This window comes from Carya illinoinensis, chromosome 1 (assembly GCF_018687715.1).
Source record: "Carya illinoinensis cultivar Pawnee chromosome 1, C.illinoinensisPawnee_v1, whole genome shotgun sequence".
Lineage (NCBI taxonomy): Eukaryota > Viridiplantae > Streptophyta > Magnoliopsida > Fagales > Juglandaceae > Carya > Carya illinoinensis.
The window spans coordinates 52,234,775-52,261,947 of NC_056752.1; the positions used below are offsets into that span (position 1 = coordinate 52,234,775).

Below are 27,173 nucleotides of genomic sequence, written 5' to 3' on the forward strand. Positions count from 1 at the left end.
TGTACTCTACATATATACCAGCTTGAAAAAGAAATAACTCTTACGATTTTCCACCTTAGATGAAAACAAATTCATTTTAATATGCAATTCTCCTACGTGTCGACGATTACTTTTATGAAATATAAACTCTTGTTCAACTTGTCATCAATCATTACTGATAACTAAATGATTCTATCAAGAATTCGTTCAGGTAAGGGAATGCTTACTCACTAGTATGAATGGATTGCTATTTCCTAGTGCAATAAATGATTGGAAAAGCATGAACCATTCATTTTGAGATAAATTCAGCAGAGGGATTTTGTAGCATATTATAGGGAACAATATGAAGGGCTACAATAAAACCTTTTTCACTTCAAAAGTACGAAAAAGGCAATATTTACATTTATATTAATGAAATTTGCTTTCATCTTGGGCCTGATAGCCGCACATCTGACATGGCCACTTCGCTATGGTAATCAATCAGTCCTGATGAAGTAGTCTCTCCACTGCTCCATTTGAAGAAGTTCGAGTGAGAACTGATTTGGGAGGAGATTGGAGGCGGAGGCACAGCACAAAGGCCTTCTTCAAGCATTTGGACTACTTTAGTCATTGGTGGTCTTAAATGCATGTCGTCCTGTATACACCACAGTGCCACCTTGATTGCAGCGGAAACCCTTTCATCATTCTCATCTATCTCTAGCTCAGAATCAATTATTTCTTTCAGTTTTCCTTCTTCTAACATCTTGGAGGCATAAGAAGGAAGATAGACTTTCTCCAAACTATATTCTGGATCGTAATTCTTCCTCCCTCCAATGATCTCAAGCAAGACCATGCCATAGCTGTATACATCACTCTTTTCTGAAATGGCATACTTGGTGATCCATTCGGGTGCAAGGTAACCTCTTGTACCCCTTAGCGTTGTGTGCACAAGGCTCTGTTCCCTGTTCATTAGCTTGGCCAGACCAAAATCCGATACTTTTGCAGCAAAATTATTGTCAAGAAGAACATTTTCAGGTTTTATATCGCAATGAACAATCTTCACTTCACACTCCTCGTGGAGATAAGCTAATCCCTTTGCAGTCCCCAGTGCTATGTTGAATCTGGTATCCCAATCCAACAAGTGACTTCCTTCATTGTTCTTAAAGATCCATTTATCTAAAGACCCTTTTCCCATGTATTCATAGACAAGAAGCCGGTGAGACCCTTCAGCACAGAATCCTCTGAGCTTGACCAGATGGACATGATGGATACTCCCGATAATTGTGACTTCAGCTCTAAACTGCTTCTTCCCCTGCCCAATGGCCTCCAGTTTTTTCACAGCCAAGCGAGTACCATCTGGAAGCACACCGAGGTAGACTGATCCAAACCCGCCTGCACCAATCTTTGTAGTAAAGTTCTTTGTAGCTCGACTGAGATCACTATAACTGAAACGAACAGGTGCCCCAGAAAGACTATTCAAGAAATTATCTTCTTCCAGGTTGTCTGTAGAATATTCCAGTAATCCCTTCTTTTTGCGGTGATACCAGAATCCCATGCAAATTAGACCAAGAATTACTGATATGGTTGCAATAACAATTATTACAATTGCTATAAAGTGCTTCCTTTCCTCTCTGCTTGCAGGACTCGGTCCACCATCTCTGACACCTGAGACCTTCATGTATGAAATATAACCAGAACCTTCAGCAGAGCGTTGCAGATTCCCTATCTGGTCGAATAGAAAGCATCTCCCAGAAGTGCTTTCAAAGAACAGCACAAGGCAAGAGCAGCTTGTAAGGCAAGCTTCTTTGCATGCATTTAGATTAGATTTCAAAAGGGGTTTAACAAATCCAAATGCAAAATAAGTAAGCTTCTCACCAATGTATAAAAGCTTGGCTGAACTTTTGGAGCTATTACAGGTTGATACGGTCTGAGGTTTGCAATCACCAACTGGGCATTGGCACCAGTTGTCAAAATAGCACACATAATATGGGTCACAATGCTCTGGAACACCGCAGGAATTTTCTGGTATCTTAGTTGCCTCTGGACCGACATGCTTTCCCTTCTGAAGATTATAGAATGATATTGACCCAGCAGCGCCTAAAATGGCAGCCCAGAAGGCACTGGTGTCATTATAGTCAGAGAAGACAAATTGCCAAAGCAAAAGTCCTTCTTGATTATAAAAGTTCCATGAATTGGATACCAGAGAGACAGAATGGACGCTGCCGGTGACATTGTTATTGCTTTTCCGGCTATCATTTGTTATAGACCAATAGATTTGTGGGGTTTCAAAACCTGCATACAAGACCATATCACCTGACTTGAACTCAACATAATGAGACAAGTTGTTGCGGTTTGGGAAGCTTTTAAGTCTCATTCCTTCCTGGAACACCTGGCCAGGTAAAAGGGTATCAGTGGGATGGCTAAAGCTCTGCCAAAGAATACTTCTATTCTCGGCAAGCAATACCAAGTTTCCTGAATCCTGCAATTCCATGGATCCAACCTTTTCCCCTGTTGTATTAGTAGACCAAGCTACACCGTCCCCAATTTCCAAAAACACGTTCCCATTTTCTTCAAAAACAAACTTGTCAAAATTGTTAACCAGTAAGCCTCTATTAGCAGTCCAAACCACTTTGGAACTACCCATGTGAAAGACTACTAGTAAAAACAAATCGACATCCAGGGCAGTGAAAAAGCCGAAGGCGAATGCCGAATTGTTGGATGACAAAAATAGCCCATTTTTATCGGCCCATTCGCTATGAGACGCTTGGAATCCAGGATAAATCTGACCAACATGCTGATTAATGGCGATGCAGTTCTCAAACACAGAGAGGAGACAGAGACACAACGTTAGGAAATATAACAAACCCATATATTTCTGGAACTGCAGCAATCCCCTGCTAGTGGCTAAATAATCCCCAAATATCTGTCCAAGATTTGATGCCCGTACAAAAAATTTAGTGCAAATTCGTGTTAAAGAAACAAAAAAACTACGGAAAGAAACGAAAAGAGAATTGAAATGATACGCTCGATATCTATTCGAGTTTAACTCTGTGCGCCCCATTAAATGCGATTGCAACATAGAGAAAATTATACCCAGTTTCGAGAATAGAATTATTCATTCAAGAGAACTAACACATAAAGAAAGACTAGAGAAGAAAAATCTCTACAAAAAGTATATAGTCATGAGAACTTAAGCATAAACAAAAACTCGAGCAGAAAAATCTCTACAAATGTTTTGAACACAAAAACTGAATTACAAGTTTCCTCTACGGTATTCGAGGTGGGTTACCAAGAAAGAAAAACGTAGATATGGCAATCTTATATACGTGAAGCAAAAGACATAAATAAATAAACTACTTAGATGAAAAAGAAGGAACTAGAATAAACCAGAGATAAAGATAATAGTTGGGAAACTGGGGAAGATTACAGAAACACGACTCACCTCATTCGTTGATGAAGCCTTTGTTTGTTTTTTTCCCTTTAGTTTTGACAGTAAAAGATATGCTATGAATCTAAGGCCCCGCTTGCTTATATAGATGTGATGAAATGAGATGAGATGTTTTAAATAGTAATAAATAAAATATTGTTATAATATAATTTTTGAATATTAATTTTGTATTGGGATTTGAAAAAGTTAAATTGTTTATTATATTTTGTATTGGAATTTGAAAAAGTGTAATGATGAATTGAGATGAGATGAGATGAGATTTTTAGTTTTGGCTAACCAAACAAGGCCTAAGTGCTTCGTTCTTTCTGCTTGGGGAGAAAAAAGTGACTCTTTCGATCTGCAAGCGTGAGAGAGAGAGAGAGAGAGAGAGAGAGAGAGATTGGGAGCAGCTGGCAGCCTTGGCAAGTACTGGAAGTTGTCGTTATAAATAGTTACACTGCAACTTAACTGCGTTCAGGTCTACCGTTTATTGACTATGCATTGACTATTTATTTATAAGAAACTGCTGCTTAATTTTTTATTTTTTTTAAGGAATACAAACCTTGCGTTAAAATAAAAAGTAAACATGTATCTCATATGATGCTTTTCCATTTGTTTTTCAATACGAGATTTATAGAAATTACCATGTTTGGGTGTTGAAGTATTTTCAACACTTCTGAACACTTTTCACTACTATTCATTACTTTATTATTACTTTTTACTTACTTTTTTTACTATTCATTACTTTTTACCTATTTTTTATTACTATTTATTACTTTATTATTATTTTTCACTTATTTTTTATTACTATTCACAACTCTCTTAAATTATTATCCTTCAAGGGTCGTGCTAGTGTGTTGCCCACTTGCCCACAAAACTGGACGTGCCCAGTACAAATTTTATTTTATATTTTTAACATATTTAAATATTTTTAAAAAACAAAAAATATATCAATATATTCAAAATTATTTTTTTAATTATTAAGTAAAAAAAATTAAATACATTGACAGTTAAATTAAGGGAGCAAACTCACGAGACATATTAATATTTTCCTTTAAACAAACTTGAAGCATAGTTACTTGAGAGTTCTTCAGAAATAATTTTTAGAAATAGAGTAATAAAAAAAATTATTATATATACTATTGAATCAAATTACTGACAATTTATAATTTTTCTTTATAGCTTTCTTTACAAACTTAATATTTATCTTCAATTAAAAAAAAAAAAATTATTTATTTTTACCGGCATGCGCATTGCCACAATTGCCACATTGTTATTTATTTAGAGTGATAATAGGTTTCAGCCCAATAAGGACCGTGTAGCACAAATTTAATTTTTTATATTTTTTTAATATATTTAAATATATAATTTTAAAAAATACATTAATACATTAAAAGTCATTTCTTTAATTATTAAATAAAAAATTAAATACATAAACAGTCAAAATAAAAAAACAAACTCAGGCAGCATACTAATATTTTTTATTTATTTATTTTCTGTTTGAGATAAAGTTCCAAAATAATTATAAAACACTAATAAGATTATATTTCTTTATAAAATTTAATTGAAATTGGTTTGGAGGATATCACGTGAGGGGTGTAATTATGAAAGCTGAAGAAAAGATAAGATATGGTCCATTCAATAATATAACTTTAGAGGTGTAGAAATGCAAGCCCCTCATGATCTGCTCGTCTCTTGTATTTGGCCATTTTGGGCACTAATGTTGAAAGGCTCAAGCTGTTTGCTTGCTGGTAACTTGGAAATAATTAATCCGGATTGCTCCAAAAAGGATGGCCCTGAATTGAATAAGGACTATATTTTTTATTTTTAAAGGAAGTCAATTCCTCCTTATTCACTGTTACATCGGCAACTAGTAAAGCTAAAGAATGAGCTACGCAGTTAGTCTCCCTTTTCACACGATGAGTAGACCAACCAGGAAAGCTCATTGACTTGATGTCACTTAACAACATCCCTTAGATAACCCAAAAAGGTAAACAAATGAAATTCGGACTATAGCCTAATTTTTTTTATTATTACTTTTAAATGCCTCACATTCTTGAACTCAAACCAAGTCTACGTTATAATTACTTTAATTAGTGATAATTCGTGGGCTAATGTCGTAATTTAGCCCATTCTGTTTGTTTTAGTCGAACACGTTTCTACGAGTAATACATTGCGGACTTAAAACCAAGTGATTGTGACCTTAATTCATGATCGATCACCACCCTTTGATCGCGCAGAAGGTGTTTGCACGAGCCATTTTAGATGAATATATGTGATCAGTTGAGCATATATACAGTTGAGTGTGTAAATGTTATACAATTATTTTGAAAGGAAGTAATTTTTATTATTAAAAATTTAATTTTTTTATATAGATTCTATATTTACTTTTTTTTAAAAAAAAATTATATAATATTTATACACTTTACGATTGTAAACATCATTTCTCTCTATATATATACACGGTGAATTGGAAGCAGCACAAAGCAAATTAACACTAATTAAGATTAATTAATCGTACGTAGTAGTTAGGATTAAAAATTAATTTATGTAAGTAGTTGAAACACCACCTTGAACCTCTCATCAAAACAAAATAAAAAAGCGATATCCTGATCCCACTACTAAAACATACGTACTTATATCTTAAAATCGTGTCTATGTCTAAAATAGACCCATATTTTGCTATTATTTTTAGATGACCAAAGTCTTCCCTCCCAATATTTTGCGATCTTTAACATGATCCGAGCCAACTACTTCCATTAATAGATACTAATTGATATGGCGATCAAATCGATTTTTATTAATTACTGTCACTTTTCTATATTTTTTATATATTATATTAATATAATTAGTTAAAATAATTATTTTATATTAAAAAAATACTACGATCAATTACATTAATAAAGTGCATAAAAAATATATAAAAATAATTATACATAAAATTTTTATTCGATTTATTAATATATAAAAAAGTTAATTTATTTTTTATTTGTGGATATATATTTTTTTCAAGCAATATATGCATTCATTTCATAAACTTAATACAAGAAAAGTAGCTGTTTAATTATGCAATAAAAAGAGGGTTTTTTTCACTCAAAAAGTTCAGAACTAATAAAAAAATTTAGTTTAAAGGTACGCTTCGAAAGACTTCGTTAAGAAGACTTGTTTGTGGATATTTGGTAAAATGTTAGGTGTTACTTACTTATTTGTCAGCTTTACACTTTTCGCACCAATACTGGCTAATTAAAAAGTTTCGTGTTGAACAAGGCTGTGATCGAATTTTAATACATCTACATCTCAAGAAAAGCAGCATTTGGGGCCACTGCCGTCTGCCTTTATGGAACAGCACCCAAGTCGCTGGGCCATGTACCACCAATAATTATATATACAATAATTTTATATTTTTACATATTTTTTTTTTTACAATTTACTAATTTAGTTAGTTGTGTCACTTTTTTAAATTTAAAATAATTATTTTAATCGTGTACAAAAAAATATTAAAAGTGAATTTGCGTACTGATTAAGCAAACATGTAAAAACTAAGATAAGAATTCGAACAGCTATTTCTCTTTGTATTGTAATACGATGGATTAGTTGATGTTGACAAGACACCATTAAAAAAGAGAAAAAAAAGGAAAGAATAAAGCATCATATTTGACTGCCATGGTATATTTATATGCTTTTTGGCCTCTCTCTCTCTCATCTTCCTTGAACAGAGTGTGAATTGAAAAGCATATAATGGAAGAAATTAAACATCAACATTAAAGAAGAAAAAGACCTTTGAAGAAGAAAGAGGGTAGGACTTGTGTGGTGAACATTCATTTGGTCGGCCGAGTAATTAAGTTACAAATCTTCATCGGAAAATAGAATAGATAGAAAGCCATGGGAAGAAAAGTAAGCAGTCATATGACTGACTCCAGGGATGAGGGAACATAGGAAGTTTAAAATTTTACTGAAATGACTTCCATATGATAATTGTTTTTACAATGTGTATATGTAAAACGGAAATAATGTTAGATATAGTCATAAAATAAATAAGTATCGAGCATATTTTTTATAAAAGAGTGAGATTTTTTATTAAAAAATTTATTATTTCATGTAAATTTTATATTTATATTTATTTTTTTAAAAAATACAACGATTGCTGATAGCAGCTTTCATTTATTATAAAGTAGAGATTAATCATTTTATAGGGAGTTGAGGCAGGTCCACTCTAACCTTACCCTGGGCTTTGTAGTGATTTGTAGTGAGCTTGGGTTAGGTTATTGAATAGGTTAGCTTTGGACCCAGGCCCATCTCACAAAATTCAGTTAAGAGAAAAGAAGTGTTCACTGTTATCCGAAATCGATCTCTCTCGCTATCTTCTTTTATCGTTACAGGCGACAGGTGGTCCGACCGAAAAATAAAAGTTGCAGCATCTTGTTTATAACTTTATAGTGCTTAGGTATGTATAAAGTTTATAATTTTTATTTTAAAAAGAAGGTTATTAATGGATTACGAAATATTATATTTTTTAATTTAAAGATATTATTACAGTATATGATTTTCATTATTCATTTATAAAAAAACTTATTATTATTTTGATATTTATGTCATATATTATATTTTTATTTAACTCACATTATATCATGTTGCATGATATATTTTCTATCAAATATAATATTAAATTTTATTTTTTAAAATAATAAAATATTAAATTTTATAATTTTTTTAATTAAAATAAATAGGAAGTATCATATATCTCTAAAATACATGATATTTATTATTTACTCGCAAGTGGGATTGGTGAGAAATATTCAGAGAAGTCGACACGTGCTCCACGCATTGAAAACGAAGGAAAGTAGGTGGGTTAATTCAGGAGTAAGCACAAAAATGGGCTTTTAACGGATGGAACACCGACTTGACTTTTGATTGGACAGTTTTTTTTTATTTTTTCCAAAAATAATCCATCACATTGGTAGAAGAATCTAGCCTAAATATTCGTAACGTGATGGTCACTTACCACCCCCTCATTGCACTACGTGGCGGTTTGTGAGAGACAGAGATATGCTATCAACACACTCCCAACGGTTGTTTTTCCGACCCTCTTCTTACCACACACAAACACAACACTATAGCGAGACAGACTAGGTTCGGTTCGGTTTTGCAGGTGAAGATGGAGAAGGAAGCACAAATCGGAGCCCAAGAGGAGGAGGTTCTTTCTTTGGAGCTCCCAGCTCCTCTTTCTTGGAAGAAATTGGTCTCTCCCTCTCTCTCTACCTATAAAAACTTGTCCCTTTTTTTTTTTTTTTCCAATTTAAAGCTTTGTAATTTGTTCTTTCTGTTATGTTTCTGGGTAAATTCGGTATGTGGTTTTTGCTTCTTTTGAATTAGTATTATTCTTTATGTGGTGGAATTTTGCTTTTTGGTAAAATCATGTGCTGTAATTTTGTTGATAACATGGCGATTCGCCTCCCTCAGCTAGGGTTTTTGGTTGAATGCTGTGTCGTGTGAGTGTGCTGGAATCTGGTCGATAATATGGCTTAATTTTCTGAAAGGCTCGTCCTTTCGGTCCATTGATGTCTTTCTTGGCGAAATTATATAATTTCTTTACTTGTTTTGCTTACGAACTTTGTGAACTCTACTGTTTTTGTGGTTGATGATTCTCCTGTTTGTGTGTAGTAATTAAGCCTTGAGTAGATCAAAAGTGAGAAGAAAAATTTTGAAACTTTGGGAGGCAAACTAAAACTTGAATTTGGAAGTAGTACTTGTTTGGAACTTATAAAAAAAAAATGTAGTATTAGTTGGTCGGAATGATAGGCTAAGGCTATTTTTAAGGAAATTACCGTATTTTAAAGCCACATATGGTTCCGACCAACTATTTCCTTACCATATTTTAGAGCCACATATGGTTCAACAGGTTTGAGTTTCTTCTTTTTAATGTGATTCTTCTGGTATTTGCTTCATTTACTTTTTACTTTTTGTTTTTGGTGAATTTCTAGCTATAATTCTTAGTAATTAGCTAGTTTGACCACATACAGAGTTGCAAACTGTCTTAAATATTCAGTTCTTCATTCCAGTTCTGTTTGCCAAGTATTCAAAACTGAATATCCACTGTTTCTTTGATATTTTCTATAATGTCTCTGCTATGTTTGTCAAACTAAGCAGTGAATAGAGATGTTTATTTATTTATTTTTTAATTTTAGATGCACATACATTCAATTTATATAATTGAAATTTCAAGGGACTATAGGATTAGGAAGGGGAGGGTAACAAGTTAACTTGCCCTTATTCCCTAATTCCCATATCTTCATTGCATATAGGATCCAGCTGCAAGGACCCTTATTGGTGGACTGGATTTCAGACTCTTTTTAGTTTAATTTATGCCAACTAAAAACCGATCCTGAACTAGCCATGATCCATATTATCCTAAATGATGCGTAGGCATTTAGGGCCATGAGCAATGGGTGATTTTGCTATTGATATGTTTAAAATCATTAAGTATGTAAACTGTTGCTAGAATTTTTATTAATAAGTAACCGCTGAGAAGAAATTGTAGTATGCTGCTCGGTAGTATTTGCTGTAATCAAATTCTGGTCATAAATTCAGCTTCACCACTTCTGCTTAGTCAACCAGTGTTAACTCCTTCAAGTAAACATGATCTGCAGTCAGAAACAGACCCATCCTTGCTCTTATGGTTTGTGATCTCCTACTTTAAAATCAAAGCTTGAGTACATATGTTTTTCTGCAAAGTCAAAATAGGCTACTCTGTGCATGCCTTGAATGCTCTGTCATATATGTTATACAGGTTCTGGTCTTTCTTCTGCTTGAATTTTGAGGACTTCACTCGTATTCTTTTTGTAATTTTGAGAGTTCTGAATTTATATCCTGCTAGAAAATTAATGATCACCACCTCATGGGATCTATAGGAAGTTTCATCTAATGACTGAAAGAGCACAATAGAAATGTGTAGGATGGCTGTGAAGACATTGTGGCTACTAAAAGAGGATAGCTGAGAAGTGAGAACACACATTTAATATACCTTTTGTTTTCCCCCCTCTTCTCTCTCTTAAATTGATATTTGCCTTTATATTGTTTTATTTTATGCTTCAATAAAAACTGAGTCGGCCTTGTGCATTCTATCATAACAGTACTGAATTTATGATTGGAAGTCTTAAGGACAAGTTCAGTTGATTTTGTTATTAGCTCATAAATCTTTTTGTGTACCACTTGATGTGTGCCTCTGCTTTCTGTTTCCCCATCAGTTCTTACCCAAGAAAGGAGGTACACCTAGGAAGAACGAGATCACGTTTGTTGCTCCTACTGGAGAGGAGATAACCAACAAAAAGCAACTGGAGCAGTACCTAAAATCACACCCTGGTAATCCTTCAATATCAGAGTTTGATTGGGGTACTGGTGAGACTCCTAGAAGATCTGCACGAATCAGTGAAAAGGCCAAGGCAACTCTGCCATCAGAGGGTGAGTCCCCAAGGAAGCGTGGCCGAAAATCGTTGGGGATAAAGAAGGACAACAAAGAAGTGGAAGGTGCTTCGGAAGAAAATGAAGGTACCAAGGAAATTCAAATGCAAGATGCGGAGGTAGCTGGGAAAGAAGATGCAGAAACCGAGAAGGAGAAAGATGTTTCCAAGGAAGCTCCAGCTGACAATGGAGATAAAACACAAAAAGAAAATGGAGATGAACTCCAGATCAATGCTGAGGAAAGCAAGAATGGGGTTGCTTCTGCAGAAGTGCCTAGTGCTGATAGAACCCAAGCTGTGGTTAATGTTAAGCATCTAGATGTTGCAGCAGCAGCTGCAGATGAAAAGGTTACTGGAGAAGCTGTTGCTACAGACGCAAGTAAAAGTGAGAAGGGAGAGGACGATGTGGAAAAGGTGCCACAAGCTGGAACACAGAAAACAAACGGTACAAGTGACAAGAAACCGGATGACCCAGAAGCAAATGGGGGAGCAAAGCAAGATAATCGTTGTGGAATTGCAGAACCCAGGGGAGAGATCAAGGAGAAACAAGCTTTGTCCGAGAATGATCGAAAATCTAATGTTGAGACTGACGAGAAATTCAAGAAAAATGATGGGGAGGTGATTGAAAATGGTAAGGTTACGGAAGTGGGGTCAGCTGATGCCCCCCACCGACCTTCACCCTCCACTGTGAGCTGCTGAACGTACCGTCCTGCCTTCCTTGGCAGTTAGTCCCGTAACACTTCGTCTGTCCTTTCTTTTAGGTTTCCTTACTTTGGGATTCCTCAGAATAACTCTAATATTTAGTGTTGTTGAGTGCTAGATTTGATTGTATGTAGGGGAGGGAATGAAGCTGTAAGATGGTAGAATAGATTTTAGATTCTGCAGCTCTTGTTGCAATATGGAGGAACTTAGACTTGACTGTAAGACATGTTCGTTGACATCATGGTTGGTAGTTTAGATTTGATATGCTCGTGCTGCCCGTTTTATCTTGTGGTAAAAAGGCCCCATTACTCGTGTTTCGGGATATTATAGTCCGATCAAGCTGAGCTGAACGTTAATAACCTTGAAATAAACATAGACAAGATGGAACGGAGCGGAGGCTAGTTTGAAAAGAAATAGATTCTCAAAATGCAATGGTTTTGTGGTCATGTCCAGATCTTTGCTATACTGCAGTGATGTTAGCTAGAAGAACCTAGGTTTATACTCTATACAAGGCTCTTGCAGCCCATACCATTTCATGCACGACAAAACTACAAGGCACATGCAATTGTGGTTTCCTCTGCTCCGAACTCCTTACCTTTTGTTTCCTCTAACTTAAAAAAAAAAAAAAAAAAAAAAAAAACCCTTTTCCTCATTATAGTCTTGGTTGGGTCAGACTAGAAAAGCGTGTAACATATGCAAACAGTCGTCACGTTTGATACTCTGAAGGTAAATTTCGACTTATTATTGTTTATAAGCTCGCCTTTCGTTATTATATGCTGCAAATTAAACAAATAAATAAAAGGAACGTGGAGATTGCTTTTGTGTTTCCTGGGTGAAAAAACATTGAAGTTGCTAGAATGTCCAAAAGATTTTCACATACTGTTTGGAGTTTGAACAGTGGACACCAGAAAGTCGATGCCCACTGCCCAAACTGATCCAAGCCAAGAAGCTAAATCTTGGTTACCCCTGCCACCTCTATTGCCCATCTACTAATCCCACATCTTCCTCCACCACCTCCCCAAGTTTTGAACTCCTCTTTAACCACGAAAGGTATACGAACTATCCTTCCAGAACCTTAACACACTCAGAGAGAGAGAGAGAGAGAGAGAGAGAGAGAGAGAGGAGGACTAAAAGTACATATAATAAACCCAGATGGAAACAAAAACTAGAAAGTGAAAAAAGGTATACTTTGAGAGGGAGATAAAAAGTGAGAGTAAAGGAAGAATCTATTCTCTAAGCCCCTCCAAGAAATGCCATATATCATTTTTTCATCATCTTTTGAGTAAGGTTAAGAATCTTCTTCCCTCGTCTACTGTCGTTATCTTTGGAATCTGGATTCTATGGCATGCCTGAAAGAAAAGCATTGCATCATCCACAGCATAGTTTATGGTGTTGTGTCCGTTGACGTTACCGTTTTTGGATTACATAATACAGCGCCATTCCCACATCCCCCTCTACAAAATGGAATTCTCCTCCTTCGTTGTTAATATGCCTATCAAACCAATGAAGTTCTCTCCTTTCTTTCTCTTGCTTCTCCTTGTCTTCTCCATCACATCTCTCAATGGTACGTATCATTCTTTTCTAGCTTTCAACTTTATGTTGAATCTTATGACATGTTTGAATTGCCTAGTATGGCCAATGAGCTGGACGTTGAGCTCTATTGGTATTTTTTCCCCCCGAGCATAGATGGCATTCTATTGGCTTAGGTTTGCAACTCCAGATTTAAAGAAACACATCAAACCTGTATCGGAATTCTATAGGCTCTGTTATTTTTTTTTAATATACATGTGTATGTGTGCGCGTGATTGAATGTTGAAAATCCGTCAATAGTCACTAGAATATTAATTAAATAATGATCAGTCAATTCAAACGGAATATCAGAAAAGCTTTCTATTATCAAACATTCACTCTTTGATTTTCATTGCACTTAAATATCCATTTCATATTCCACAGTGAATTATTATTAGTTTTTCGGAATTGCTCCCTAGCTTATGCAAGGGTCGAACCAGGCATGATGCGTCAGGAACATTTGCCTTTTGAAATTTGCGCCTGTATCTAGGTCCAAAATTTTCTCTCTTTGAAGTAATCTTAAACTGCTCCCCAATCGAACTGAGGTTGAACTTTTTTGATAGGCAAAATCAGCCTCGGTACATATGTAATTCACACGTTCAGTTGCATTCTACTCTTTTATCATGGTGAATCATTGGTTAATGGCACTATTTATCCATCTTTTGTTGAGCAGTTTTGATAGCAGAAGCATTCACGGGGACATATGGAATAAACTATGGCAGAATAGCAGACAACATACCTTCCCCCCAAAGTGTGGTGACACTTCTCAAAGCTGCAAAGATAAAAAACATTAGAATATATGACGCTAACCAGGATGTCCTCCAGGCCTTCAAAGGATCTGGCATTGAGATAGTGGTTGGACTCGGAAATGAATTCCTGAAAGACATCAGTGTAGGCGAGGATCGTGCCATGAATTGGATAAAAGAAAATGTGCAGCCTTTCCTTCCTGGAACTTCTATACGTGGAATTGCAGTTGGGAATGAGATCTTGGGAGGCATGGATGTGGAGCTCTGGGAGGTGTTGCTGCCTGCAGTAAAGAATGTTTACAGTGCCCTTGATAGATTGGGTTTGACCAAGAAGATTGAGGTCTCAAGCCCACATTCGGAGGCTGTCTTCGCCAATTCATTCCCTCCATCTTCGTGTAATTTCAGGGACGATATTCTTCCATTCATGAAGCCACTTTTGCAGTTCTTCTCGCAGACTGGTTCTCCTTTTTACATAAATGCATATCCATTCTTGGCCTACAAGAGTGACCCTGAGCATATTGATCTCAAATATGCTCTCTTCCAATCAAATCCTGGAATTTATGATGCAAAGACTAAGTTACACTATAGTAACATGTTTGATGCAATGGTTGATGCTGCTTATGCCGCCTTAGAAAAGGTCGGGTTTCAGAAGATGGAGGTCATAGTTTCTGAAACTGGTTGGGCTTCTCGTGGAGATGAGAATGAAGCAGGTGCCACAGTAAACAATGCAAGGACTTACAACTATAATTTGCGCAAGAAGCTAGCCAAAAAGAAGGGGACCCCCTATAGGCCAAAGATTGCGGTGAGGGCTTATATTTTTGCTTTATTCAATGAGAATTTGAAGCCAGGGCCAACCTCCGAGAGGAACTTTGGATTGTTTAAAGCTGATGGAAGCATTGCATATAACATTGGGTTCACTGGCCTGTCTTCTTCGGCACCCTCATCTCTGCTCTCTTTCAAGGTATGGTTTCCTAGTTATTGTGCAAACTTTGAAATTAGCAAGTAAAATTTGCAGAATGAGGACAATTTTATTGCATGAAGAAATGATCATCCTAAGGAATTCAAAGAGAAAATAAAATACATGCTACGCAATGTTAATTTAGAACAATAGAATCCATTTCCATCACGATTAAGGGATGCATCGCAATTATGTGAAATGTATAGATAATTGTGGTCGACGAAGGGCCTCATATGCTCATATTTCTTTCAAGCAGGGGACCTCTGTCATTGACTGGACCCATAACATCCCTTCTTTATTTATAACATTTACTTTCAAGTTTCATCAAATGATCGTTACATTATTGGGAGCATCACAGCTCCAATCTTTGTTTCGTGCTGAACTTTTTATGCTTGGCCAAAAACTCGAAACATTTGTACTTTTTTATATGATCAGAAGGTGTTGCAATATATTTTTTTTAATAGGATGACAGACTTTTAGGAATATGAGGACTAACCAATAAGAACATATTTCTGAAAGCTACAATTAGTTGTCATGTTTCTGTTTATCGATTGCATGCTAAACTGGTTCAGATTTGTACGTGTGCATCATTTTGTTAAGGTTTTTTAAGTTCCTATATATATATATAAATTCTAAAATCTTGGCGTGCAGGAAATTGGATCGTCATACACACTGGTTTTTGCAAGCTGTGCTGCAATTCTGCTACTGATTTTTTAACATCATTATTTCTCGAAGGGTTTGAAGGTTGTACCGCCTTATTTCTTTCAATGCTCAATCAAGCTCGGGGAAGTTTGGGTTCTTGAATTCAATAACAATTGTTGTAACATCATCTTTGTACAGCCACATTCATTCTATTCTTGTATTAACACTCATTATTGAAACAATAGTTGACTGAAAATTGCTGATGGGATTTTTCTTATTTGAGCACAGTACAATAATCTTCCTCCTCCTCCATATAATCAATCTTGTTAGCTTTTACATGACTAAAGCGATTCATTCAATTTTCATTTGAGATGTACCCACTTAAAAATTCAACCAAGCACCAATAAAGATTACTTTGTTTTTGGAGATCAATATAGATAACTTGGTTTGGTAATATTCGTACATATACCGACACTTTCAATTAAAGAATATGCTAAACTTGTAAAGTAGGGTGTTGTTTTGGATCATTGATCCCTAAAACTAACGAAGAGAACTACTACAGGTACAAAAAGATTATACAAAATAAACATATAAACTGATATTATTTCATAGAATCCGTTAGATCTGTTTTATAATAAAAGTAACTTCACAATCTGATGTGCCATATCAAACTACATCAGTTTGTGGATTTACTTTTACGTAATCCTCTTGTGGTTAAAGTATTTTTCTAAAAATAAACTTATAAACTAATGTAATTTAATTTAATATGGTATGTTAACAGTGTTAGAGCCAAGAATTTACTCTAGTGGGGCCAAACAAAACTAAAACAATATACATAAAATATTTTTTATTCTACTTTTATATAATTTTTTTTACGATATATAATACGCTTAATACAACTTATGTATTAAAAAAGTATTTGATATGTCAAGAACAATATATCATTGAAATAATATAAAAACATTCATACAAATATATTAAACAAAAGAAACACAAAGTATCTAAAATTATAACTTGCGTTCTTTTAAACAAACAAAATCATCGAGTATTGAATCTAAATCAAAATTTTTAATTATTTTTCTTTTAATATATAGACAATGGAAAGAGGTTAGAAATACTACTTGTTATAGTTATTTTTTTTAATTTTATTTATAATAAAAATATATATTTTATTTTATATGAGATGTGTTTTATTTATTTATTTTTATATTAGATTTAATTTTATGGAAGGGTCAAAATAATTTTTAGAGGAGGGGTCAATACACGATAAATTTATATTATTTTATTAAATCAAAAAAATTAACATATGTATTTTTTTTCAAATTTTTGAAGGCCCTCCAACGTGGCTCTACTGTATGTTAAATTGTAAAGTTACTTTTATTATAAAATAAATCTAACGTATTATATAAAAGTATATCATATTAGTTTACTTTTGTGAAATCTTGACACTTTTCTATCCAAAATTACTCATTTTGTTGGGCACAATCGGTGGAATTAACTATTTAACGTCTTTACTACGGAATAGGGAGCTTCCAAAACGTGAAGGATTTTTCTCCAAATAAATCTTTGTAGATCGATCCTGTACACTTGTTGATTAATTAGGTTTACTTTAATAATCTTTTAAATAATTCTCCAGAGTCCAGAGCTAGGTTTTCCATAATTACAAGAAGATAACGACCAACATGAGTGTAGAATTCCAAAAGGTTGGAGAATATTGGAAAAGTCGTGTACGGGCAATTTTCTTTGTTAGGTACAGAAATATAGAGCGCTTTGAAAACCAAGGGAAAGTTTCAAACTCCTGTAACTCCGGAAGTTGTTGGAAATTTAGTTCATTGATAAGACACAGGAAATGATGAAGAAGCCCCCCATTGTTATGGAGGGTGAGAAAGCTGTTTAAAAAAGGCCGCAAATATCCAACCACTGATCATGTTTTTCCAAGTCTTTTTTTGGACTTTCGAAATCTTCTCTCGTTGCGTACATATAATATAAAACGCCTAAAATCAAGTCTCGAGTCAAAAGTAATTATAGTCGATCCAAAGTCATGACATAAATTAACTGGAAAATCAATAATATTCGCCGACGTGCGTAGCTTCTTGGTTTGAACTATGACGTTCCTGAGTGTGAGAAAATTTTAAAGGAGAAAAAGAGAAACAAGAACAGAAACAAACAATGAATAATAATGCATGCATCATGATATCTGCATATCCTACTTCACTAATTATATATTAATTATATCATTAGGCTTAATTTCCTCTAATGATCAACAGTAAATTATTGTCAACCAGCGAAGAAAGTACTTTCGAGCTTTTTAATAAATTAATTAATTACTCCCGGGGTAAAAGCTCGAACTTCTGTTCGTACTGTTTTTCCAAGGCCAATAATTAAGGTGGCAAGTCATGCAGCCTCGCCCTGTTGAATGTTACGTGTGGACCAATGAAAACGTAGAAACTTTCCACCTTTGAATTTTCGGCTGATTTGCATTGGGTTTCAACCTGAAGATTCAACTTGTTTTGTACAAAGTGGACCAGCATCAATCCAAGCAACTCTTCTAACGTAACGTCTCGATCGGAGACAGGTTGCGTCTCCATTTCCCCGTCGCGACCGCGTACGTATTTTGCTAATCTGTCCTGAAGGATGACAGCTTCTTGCGCATTTGCTTTTGCGTTACTATATATAGTCTATATGGAACCTTAGCATTCTCATCAAATTTCTTATATCCTCTAAGGCATTACAGCACACAGAGTTTGTGTCAAAAGCCATTCACAACACACACTCGGATCGATCGATCGATTCTCTCAATACAATAGGCATATTTAAAACACAGTTTTATATTTTATAGACAAAATTGTGAGAGAGAGAATGGAGAAGTTCACGAGTGTTGTGGCCCTTTTTGGTGTTGTTGCTGTACTGCTATTACAATGCGCAGCAGCACAAACAGTACATGTGGTAGGAGATAGCATCGGTTGGAGTGTTCCAGCAGGTGGTGTTTCCACATACGAAACTTGGGCAGCCAGTAAGCAATTCGTAGTTGGTGACATCCTATGTAAGATTCATGCCTCTGCTTTTCATTGTCAATTCCATCACCTCTTCCTTACTTCTTTCAAATTAACATTAATTCGATCTCCAAATTATATTAATTAGTTTCTTCTTGAACTTCATGAGATGTGTCTATCCGTAACTATTTAAAGACAATCTAACTATGTAAAGTAGTTTGTGAATAACAACAACACATGCATGCATTATCTTCATCCTTCACCTCCTTTGTTATTAATGTATATATGATATAATCTTTTTACAGCTTTCAACTTCGTCACAAATGCGCACGATGTTCTTCAAGTACCGAAAGAATCTTATGACAGTTGCAGCTCGTCTAATCCTATCGGCGACACCATCACCACTGGCCCTGCCAACAAAACTCTGTCCGCTGCTGGCACCAACTACTACATCTGCACTATTGGCCGGCATTGTCAATCAGGCCAGAAGTTAGCCGTTACCGTCTCCGGCTCTCCAAGTGCTGTCCCGCCTACGACGAGTACTCCACCTTCCACCCCAACTCCTTCTACAACACCATCTCCCACATCAGGGACCCCTGCCGATTGCGCTCCAACTCCTGCATCGTCCCCGAAATCTTCCCCGACATCATCCCCACCCACTGGTCAGACCACTCCTGGGGCAATGTCACCGCTGCCTGATTCTTCATCATCTAGTGTTTTTGCTAGTTTATTTATCTCTTTGTTGTCCATTACCATGGCTTTCCTTTTCTAAGGAAAAAGGGTGGAATGTATAGTTGATGATACATTGATATGTGCTATGATGTTCGAATTTTGTTTGCAGCTTATTTCTTTATGTCATGATTTATTCAACCGGTGAATGAATTTTGTAATAGAACTACATATATAATGTGTTATTTGAGCAGCATATGATCAATAAAGGAATTCTTAAAAAGTAGTAGTGTCCATATATAATAGAATTCCTAAATATTTTATATTGCTTCATTGTCAGAAAGTAACCACTCATAATAGACTAAAGATTGGGCGAAAACGAATGGGTTTCCATGAAATTTTATAACATCTTGAATTTTTTTTTCTTGACTATCGCACCCACAAAAGAAAAAGAAAAAGAAAAAGAAATAAAGAAGAGCAATTCAAAAAATGTGTTCACCAAAAAACAAATTATTAAATACTTAAGGTATTTACTCCCATTAATATGTAAAAATAAAACTTGTCTAACTTCTCAGATACTAAGTAATTCATTCATTCAATATCTGTCAAGGTCCTTTAGATCAATTGGAAACACATTGATTTCTCACTAAGATAGCCTATTAAGGATCGATTCCCACCTCCCCATTTAAAAAAACAAAAAAACATAGAAGATAATTGGGAATTAATTTATGAATTATTATTCACAATTAATTTCTTTCCTGACAACGTAAAATCTACCCATATAGACCTTTAACTCAACTAATTTGTTGGTGACGATATATATGATCTCCTCTTGCATGCTTTTATCCACGATCAAGTTCGTCTTCGCTATGTTCGTGTACTGACTAGCCGAGTACGTATGCCAATATATATGTATATATGTATACCCCGTCCCAATTCTAAGCACCTGTCATGTGTACGAAACTATCTACATATATGTTATACCATGGTACTATAAAATAAGAGAAATATTTTAATTATAAAAGATCTTATAAAATAAATTTATAAATTAACGTAATTTGATATAGTATATTAGATTATAAAATTATTTTTATTATAAAATATTATATTTAATGTATCATATGAAACCATTTCATTTAATGAATTTATATTATATAATTTTTTTCATGACTATAATACTTTTAGTAAGATTGTAACAAAACCAATCAGTTCTATATAGGAATCTGATCAGGGCATGCATGCCCACAAACTGTACGTCGCTGCAACTTTATTTTTTAATCTTCGCGATATTGATTGAATACGTACGAGTGCCGGCCAAGAGTTAAAAAAACTTAATATATATGAAAAGGAAATGGTGTAGGGCGGCGGATCGGATGTTAATTTGCATGATATTAACGTAGAAATTTCAACTCCAGTACGTATGTATACTTGCAGAAGATTGATCGGTCAAAGTTAGAAGTTTAATTACTAGAATATAGACGGGAAAATTATGAAATGGCGTGGAAATGGAAACCTTGACTCTTAATTAATGAGGCCAAGAACGGTTCCAGTCTTGTTCGTGCGATCTGTACTTGGTACGTCTTCGATCGATCTCGTTAATTAATTAAAAAATATTAAAAATTATAGTATTTAAATGATATAAAAAAAAAGTTAATATATAGTATTTTATAAAAATTAGTATGTAAAATAAAAAAAATAAATTTTAATAATATATTTTAAAAAATAAGATACATAAACTATTAAGAGTGCTTTAAATATTAATGCTAATTACAAGTTTAGAAATAGAAGTCCCTTGTAGATCATTTTTTGTAAAAAATCGGCCTCACAAAAAAAGAAAAAAAATCATTTTATACATTTTATTAATGGGTTCACTTTTTCACAAAAGCTTTAATGATAGCTGCAAACCAAAAATTTGTACTTAGTATTATTCAATCACTTTTGCCTCTCTACGAGATTTGTTGAAGTATATGCCTCAGACGGTGAAAGTAGGCAGATATGGCTCATATGGGAGATATTTTTGTAATTATTTTTAAATACATTCATATATCTAGGATTAGTATAAATATATATTATATAATCTTATTTGATTGATAGTGAATTTTGTACCGCTCACTCTTATAGATACAGACATATTGTCAAACTACGTTAAATCTCTATATCGATTTCTATTATTTTCATAACTGAACGTTTTTCAAATATGAAATATGTATAGAATTATGATACATAGCGAATTTTTTTTTTTTTAAATTAGAAAAATAAGAACATCTCTCACAAAAACAGTATCATAAAGTTTATTATTATTATTTGTTTTAAATAAATTTGACACGTACCCATTGAAATACAATCATGATTCAGAAATGATATAGTTTAAATAAGATGGCAATACCTTTTTTTGCCCATATCATATATAATTAATCCAGTACTCCTCCACGTTTCAAGCAATTAATACATTATGTTGTACTGTTTTTCCAAGGCCAATAATTAAAGTGGCTGTTGATGCATTCTCGCCCTGTTGAATGTTACGTGTGGACCGATGAAAACGTAGAAACTGTCGACCTTCGAACTTTCAGCTAATTTGCATTGGGTTTCAACCCGAAGCTTCCACTTGTTTTGTACAAAATGGACCGGCATCGATCCAAGCAACCATTCTAACGTAACGTCTCGATCGGAGCCAGGTCGCGTCTCCATTTCCCGCCGTCTGGACCACGTACGTACTTCGCTAATCTCTCCTGAAGGATGGCTAATTGCGCAACGGTTTTTGCGTCACTATATATAGTCTATATGGAACCTTAGCACTCTCATCAAATTTTTTATATAGTCTATAAGGCATTATAGCACACACAGTTTGTGTCAAAAGCCATTCAAAGCACACAAGACACCCTCGGATCGATCGATCCATCGTCTCAATACAATAGGCATAGTTAAAATACAGTTTTATATTTTATATCCAAAATTGTGAGAAAGAGAATGGAGAAGTTCACGAGTGGTGTGGCCCTTTTTGGTGTTGTTGCTGTGCTGCTATTGCAATGCGCAGCAGCACAAACAGTGCATGTGGTAGGAGATAACATCGGTTGGAGTGTTCCAGCAGGTGGTGCTTCCGCATACGAAACTTGGGCGGCCAATAAGCAATTCATGGTTGGCGATATCCTATGTAAGATTCTTGCCTCTGCTTTTCATTTTCAATTCCATTACCGTCTTCCTTACTTCTTTCAAATTAACATTAATTCGATCTCCAAATTACATTAATTAATGTCTTCTTCAACTTCATGAAATGTGTCTACCTGTAACTATTTAATGACAATCTAACCATGTAAAGTAGTTTGTGAGTAACAACACATGCATGCATTATCCTCATTCTTCACCTCCTTTGTCATTAATGTACATATGATATCATATTTTGTCCTCCTACAGTATTCAACTTCGCCACAAATGAGCACGATGTTCTTCAATTGCCGAAAGAATCCTATGATAGTTGTAGCCACTACAACATTTTGTGGCTTTTGCCACGAATTCTTTTTCTGCGGATATCCGTCGTGGAAAAAAGTGGCTTTTTGCCACTAAATTGATTGGAGAGAATAAACATACGCATTTTCCCATGAAATTGTCTTAGTGGATAATGTTTGATGGCAAAAGATTTTTCTCTACCACGTCTGTAGTTTTTGTGATTAACTTGTTTCCTGGATAATAAATATGGGCAACATATAGACCTTTAGTGGAAAAATAATTATTGTGACGAGTTAAATTGACGTTTTACCACAGATTAAAGTCGTCGCAAAAAACTATTTGATTATCACCTTCATCATCGTGGCTTATTGTTTTTTCCCGCTACTAAATAAGTAATTCCCACAAATATTACTCCCCACAAAAATCTCTACATATTTTTAAATAGAAGAATATTATACATTAGCCTATTGTATACCCACACTCACACTTGACGTCGATTATCTTTCTTTAATTTTTTTAGAAATTTATTTCAGATATTTAAAATATTAATTATTTTGTTTTAAATTTATCGAATTTCTCATTGAATTTATTTTTTGATTTTTTTAGTTGTAAAAATTATTTTGATGTGCTTTATTGTTATTAATTATTATTTTCTAGTTGATAAATTTTATTATTTTATTTTACTAAATCACTGCATTTAAATTATATTATTTTTTTTTATCATTCTAAAATCATACCCGTTAGATCTATTTTAAGACCCAGATTAAAAATTCTACACCTTATTTTTTTCCCTTCAATTTTTTTCCCTCCTTTTCTTTTTTTCCTTTTTCCTTTTTCTTTCTTCTTTCTTCTTTCTTCTTTCTTCTTCTTTTTCTCCTTATTTCTCCTCCAGCACTGCGCGACCCAGCCCCCCGATCTGCCGTCCTCCACCCAGCCACGCCGTCGGCCTCCGTCCGGCGACACCGCCCAGCCCACCAGCTCCCCCACACGCCGGCGACCTCCCCCACCCCAACCTCCCTTCCCCACGCTCTCTCTCTCCTCCCCGATGGCCGTGCGAAACCCATTCGGGGTGTGGGTTGTTGCGCCGCCGTGCGCCGCCCATTTCTCTCGCCGTTGCTCCCATTCTCTTCCCCATCAGCTGGCGACCTCACCCCTCTATTTTCAGCCCCTCTCGCGCCGCCAAACTCCTCCACGAACGGCTGCAAGCCGCCGCCCAAAATCCTCCCCACGCCGCCGTCGCACCACCATTGGCCACCATCTTCTCACCATTTCATTACCGGCCCTTTAGCAACCCAAACCACCCTTCCCCAGCCCCGATCCGCCACCCATGAAGCCCCACCCGCCACCTCCGGTTCTAAAGGCTTAGGTTATTGCTTAATTTTTGCTTAGTTTATATTTATTGCTTAATTTAGTTTATTGCTTAGTTTATATTTATTGCTTAATTTTTTTTTTGTAGAACTTGAAGTTGGTAGAACTTGATGTGGGTTTCTTTTGGAGTAGTTTATCTCAACTAATTTCAGACTTTGTATATGTATTTGATCCAAATGTAGGCTCCTTGAATATTTACCATAAGGGCTTAGTTTATTGCTTAATTTTTGCTTAGTTTATATTTATTGCTTAATTTAGTTTATTGCTTAGTTTATATTTATTGCTTAATTTTTTTTTTGTAGAACTTGAAGTTGGTAGAACTTGATGTGGGTTTCTTTTGGAGTAGTTTATCTCAACTAATTTCAGACTTTGTATATGTATTTGATCCAAATGTAGGCTCCTTGAATATTTATACTTATTTCTACTCTTTTTAATATTGAGAAGATCTTCTATTTTTAATATTGAGTTTGATTAATAGTTTTGATTATGTTTAACCTTTATGACTATGTGTTAAACTAGTGGATATGAGAATTTATTTTTTTTAACACTTTTCTTCAAGATTAATAGTCTAAGTAAGCAACCAACGATTTTGTTCAAACTAGTAGGTTCTAACTGTCATGTTGGTACTAGGCTGGCAACTTAGTTTTTTTTTTTTTTTTCAATATTAAAAAGAATACTGGCAGCTGTTTTATTTAGCAGCATAATTTGTCTTGAAAATTGCAGGTTCATGTACACTTCAAGCATTTTTACTGAACTTAGCAAATGGGTTTTCCATGAAAGAGGGCATCTCAAGGTTAGCATCTTATTGTAGTACTTATGTTTATGGGATCAATGATGACTAGCTTGGTGATTTTTATAAAGCAAGATCAATCCTATTTATTTACTCTCCTGAAGCAACTTATCATGCACCCTTAGAAAATATCATTGATGCAGTAGCTTAGTTGAGCATGTTATATTAATTTAGAAGTTCCAATATTCATGTACTAGAGTAGGATATAAGTTAGAAGTTGAGTTTGAACAGCTAGGCATTGATGTTTCTTCCAAAGTAGCTCTTGATTCAGGGTTGTCCACTGGAAGTTTTTTTTTTTAAATGCTCACTTCAGTATCTTTTTGTATTCTTGCCTATTCTCAATCCATTTGTCAAATTAAATTACAGATATAGAAGCTCATCATAAGTCACCGTTTATCTGTTTTTATTTATTGTTTGTAATTTTGAAAAGCTTGTTTTACTTTTATTATAAACAAGAGAAATTAGTTCAACCTACTGCTTGATAAGGTAGAATAAAATTCTGCTCTGTTTTGGTTTAGGCAATTTGGGTTCTGTTCTGTTTTTTAACACTACTTAGAAGAAGTGGGTTCTGCTCTGTAACACTGCTCTGTAACACTAATTTGGGTTCTGTTCCCCTTCTTTTTCACTTTGAAGAAGTAGCATTTGTTTTCTCTATGCATTTGCTTTCCCCTTCATTTTTTGCTAGTTTCTTTTTGATTGATAAATGCTGAACTTTAGTTGTTTGTAGGTCAAGCTGAGTTTGTATGACATGATTTGGTATTGGTTTCTAAAACTTGAATGTATTGGAAATGGATAAGTTTGTAAAAACAAATGTAAATTTTTATAATATTTTCTTTTTAAATTATTGTACGAGTCAATTTTGATCTCTAATGTTGGAATACATTTATTTAAGCCTATATTAGACTATTTGTTATGATTATTTTTGGCTAAATCTCTCTTTTTTCTTCTTCTTATCTGTTTTTTTTATTTTTGGTATATTTTTTTTTCTAAAATATCTAAGCATTTTCCATGAATGTAACTCGTGGCATATACTTTTTATCACTATATGCTTGGTAGCTAGTATGTATTTGCCACCAAATTGTAGACTTTCGTGAAAAATGAACATTAGCAATCATACAAGATGGTGGGAAAAGATGGAGTTGGACAACAAAAAATCATTGTGTTATTTTTGGCACCACGAAATATATTACAAACATGTTTTTGGCACAAAAAGATACATCACAAAAAACTTAATGCCACCATTTTTTTCATGAATATTATCGTGAGAATTGTATTATTTCCGACTAAAAATATTAGTGGGTAAATAAATTTAAAGGACCATAAGGGCTTAAATCCAAACAATTTTTGCCACGAACCAAACTAGTTTTTACCACAAATTGGATTCGTGCAAAAAATGTACCTTTTTCCATGAAAAAAAAAATTGGTGGCAAAATAGTATTCGTCACTTATTATATGCCACCAACGTCCCATGAAAAATTTTGGTGAGAAAAATTTGTTTGCCACTTAATCTTAGCTTTTTCCGACCACTCTCCTCTGTGGAAAAAGCCACAAAATGTTGTAGTGCTAGCTCATCTAATCCCATCGGCAACACCATCACCATTGGCCCTGCCAACATAACTCTGTCCACTGCTGGTACCAACTACTACATCTGCACTATTGGTCGGCATTGCCAATCAGGCCAGAAGTTAGCAGTTACAGTCTCCGGCTCTCCAAGTGCTGTCCCGCCTACGACGAGTACTCCACCTTCCAACCCAACTCCTTCTACAACACCATCTCCCACATCAGGGACCCCTGCTGATTGCGCTCCAACTCCTGCATCATCTCCGACATCATCCCCACCTACATCGCCGCTACCTGATTCTTCATCATCTAGTGTCTTTGCTAGTTTATTTATCTCTTTGTTTTCCATTGTCATGAGTTTCATTTTCTAAGGAAAAAGGGGGAAATTTATAGTTGATAATACATTGATATGTACTATGATGTTAGAATTTTGTTTGAAGCTTATTTCTTTATGCCATGATTTGATCAACTGGTGATTGAATTTTGTAATAGAACTACATATATAATGTATTATTTGAGAAGCATATGATCACTAAAGGAATTCTTAAAAAATAGTAGTGTCCATGTATCATAGTATTCCTAAATATTTTATATTGCTTCATTGTCAGAAAGTAATTAACCACTCATAATAGACTAAAGATTGGGCCAAAAAAATGGGTTTCTATGAAATTTTATAACATCATGAATTTTTTTTTTCCTTGACTATCGCACCCACAAAAAAATAAAGATTAGGGGTCAATTATGAGAATTTTTTTTTTTTAATTTTTAACAATTGAAAGAATTGATATACCATCCTCTTCTTCATATAAAATAATCTTTAGTAATTAAAAAAACGTGTTCTTCAAAAAACAAATTATTAAGTACTTAAGTTACTCCCATTAATAAGTAAA

The 27,173-nt window shown here is 34.6% G+C and overlaps 5 protein-coding genes across 6 annotated transcripts; 4 read left to right on the top strand and 1 right to left on the bottom strand.

Moving 5' to 3' along the window:
* Positions 1-249: 249 nt before the first annotated feature.
* Positions 250-3,800, bottom strand: LOC122283809 (G-type lectin S-receptor-like serine/threonine-protein kinase SD2-5). The gene is made up of 3 exons (XM_043095247.1): positions 3,694-3,800; positions 3,401-3,470; positions 250-2,881 (listed from the first exon to the last, which is right to left on the bottom strand). The coding sequence occupies exon 3, from the start codon at positions 2,825-2,827 to the stop codon at positions 404-406; it is 2,424 nt and encodes an 807-aa protein (XP_042951181.1). The 5' UTR covers positions 2,828-2,881; positions 3,401-3,470; positions 3,694-3,800; the 3' UTR covers positions 250-403.
* A 4,588-nt stretch (positions 3,801-8,388) lies between these two features.
* Positions 8,389-11,808, top strand: LOC122283841 (methyl-CpG-binding domain-containing protein 11-like). Its single transcript, XM_043095249.1, has 2 exons — positions 8,389-8,624; positions 10,630-11,808. Exons 1-2 carry the CDS (start codon positions 8,541-8,543, stop codon positions 11,539-11,541), a joined length of 996 nt encoding a protein of 331 aa, XP_042951183.1. The 5' UTR covers positions 8,389-8,540; the 3' UTR covers positions 11,542-11,808.
* A 1,077-nt stretch (positions 11,809-12,885) lies between these two features.
* Positions 12,886-15,727, top strand: LOC122283825 (glucan endo-1,3-beta-glucosidase 14-like). The gene is made up of 3 exons (XM_043095248.1): positions 12,886-13,108; positions 13,787-14,820; positions 15,469-15,727. Exons 1-3 carry the CDS (start codon positions 12,931-12,933, stop codon positions 15,532-15,534), a joined length of 1,278 nt encoding a protein of 425 aa, XP_042951182.1. The 5' UTR covers positions 12,886-12,930; the 3' UTR covers positions 15,535-15,727.
* A 2,423-nt stretch (positions 15,728-18,150) lies between these two features.
* LOC122303402 (cucumber peeling cupredoxin-like) lies at positions 18,151-19,407 on the top strand. The gene is made up of 2 exons (XM_043115182.1): positions 18,151-18,502; positions 18,758-19,407. The coding sequence occupies exons 1-2, from the start codon at positions 18,319-18,321 to the stop codon at positions 19,222-19,224; spliced, it is 651 nt and encodes a 216-aa protein (XP_042971116.1). The 5' UTR covers positions 18,151-18,318; the 3' UTR covers positions 19,225-19,407.
* A 2,435-nt stretch (positions 19,408-21,842) lies between these two features.
* LOC122283857 (cucumber peeling cupredoxin-like) lies at positions 21,843-26,804 on the top strand. 2 transcript variants are annotated; one of them, XM_043095251.1, is made up of 3 exons: positions 21,843-22,272; positions 22,533-22,600; positions 26,292-26,804. In XM_043095251.1, the coding sequence occupies exons 1-3, from the start codon at positions 22,089-22,091 to the stop codon at positions 26,652-26,654; spliced, it is 615 nt and encodes a 204-aa protein (XP_042951185.1). In that variant the 5' UTR covers positions 21,843-22,088; the 3' UTR covers positions 26,655-26,804. The 2 variants fall into 2 exon arrangements, with proteins under 2 accessions (XP_042951185.1, XP_042951184.1); XM_043095250.1 differs by having other exon boundaries at positions 21,890-22,272; positions 22,533-22,596; positions 26,288-26,804.
* The last annotated feature ends 369 nt before the right edge of the window (positions 26,805-27,173 follow it).

What these genes read in the sequence shown, in the direction of transcription:
- LOC122303402 (XM_043115182.1), top strand. Translation starts at nt 18,319, where the DNA reads ATGGAGAAGTTCACGAGTGTTGTGGCCCTTTTTGGTGTTGTTGCTGTA. An exon ending in CGTAGTTGGTGACATCCTAT is followed by an intron (nt 18,503 to 18,757) that starts GTAAGATTCATG and finishes ATCTTTTTACAG; the next exon opens with CTTTCAACTTCGTCACAAAT.
- LOC122283825 (XM_043095248.1), top strand. Translation starts at nt 12,931, where the DNA reads ATGGTGTTGTGTCCGTTGACGTTACCGTTTTTGGATTACATAATACAG. An exon ending in CTCCATCACATCTCTCAATG is followed by an intron (nt 13,109 to 13,786) that starts GTACGTATCATT and finishes TTTGTTGAGCAG; the next exon opens with TTTTGATAGCAGAAGCATTC. An exon ending in CATCTCTGCTCTCTTTCAAG is followed by an intron (nt 14,821 to 15,468) that starts GTATGGTTTCCT and finishes CTTGGCGTGCAG; the next exon opens with GAAATTGGATCGTCATACAC.
- LOC122283809 (XM_043095247.1), bottom strand. Translation starts at nt 2,827, where the DNA reads ATGGGTTTGTTATATTTCCTAACGTTGTGTCTCTGTCTCCTCTCTGTG.
- LOC122283841 (XM_043095249.1), top strand. Translation starts at nt 8,541, where the DNA reads ATGGAGAAGGAAGCACAAATCGGAGCCCAAGAGGAGGAGGTTCTTTCT. An exon ending in CTCTTTCTTGGAAGAAATTG is followed by an intron (nt 8,625 to 10,629) that starts GTCTCTCCCTCT and finishes TTTCCCCATCAG; the next exon opens with TTCTTACCCAAGAAAGGAGG.
- LOC122283857 (XM_043095251.1), top strand. Translation starts at nt 22,089, where the DNA reads ATGGAGAAGTTCACGAGTGGTGTGGCCCTTTTTGGTGTTGTTGCTGTG. An exon ending in CATGGTTGGCGATATCCTAT is followed by an intron (nt 22,273 to 22,532) that starts GTAAGATTCTTG and finishes GTCCTCCTACAG; the next exon opens with TATTCAACTTCGCCACAAAT. An exon ending in AATCCTATGATAGTTGTAGC is followed by an intron (nt 22,601 to 26,291) that starts CACTACAACATT and finishes TGTAGTGCTAGC; the next exon opens with TCATCTAATCCCATCGGCAA.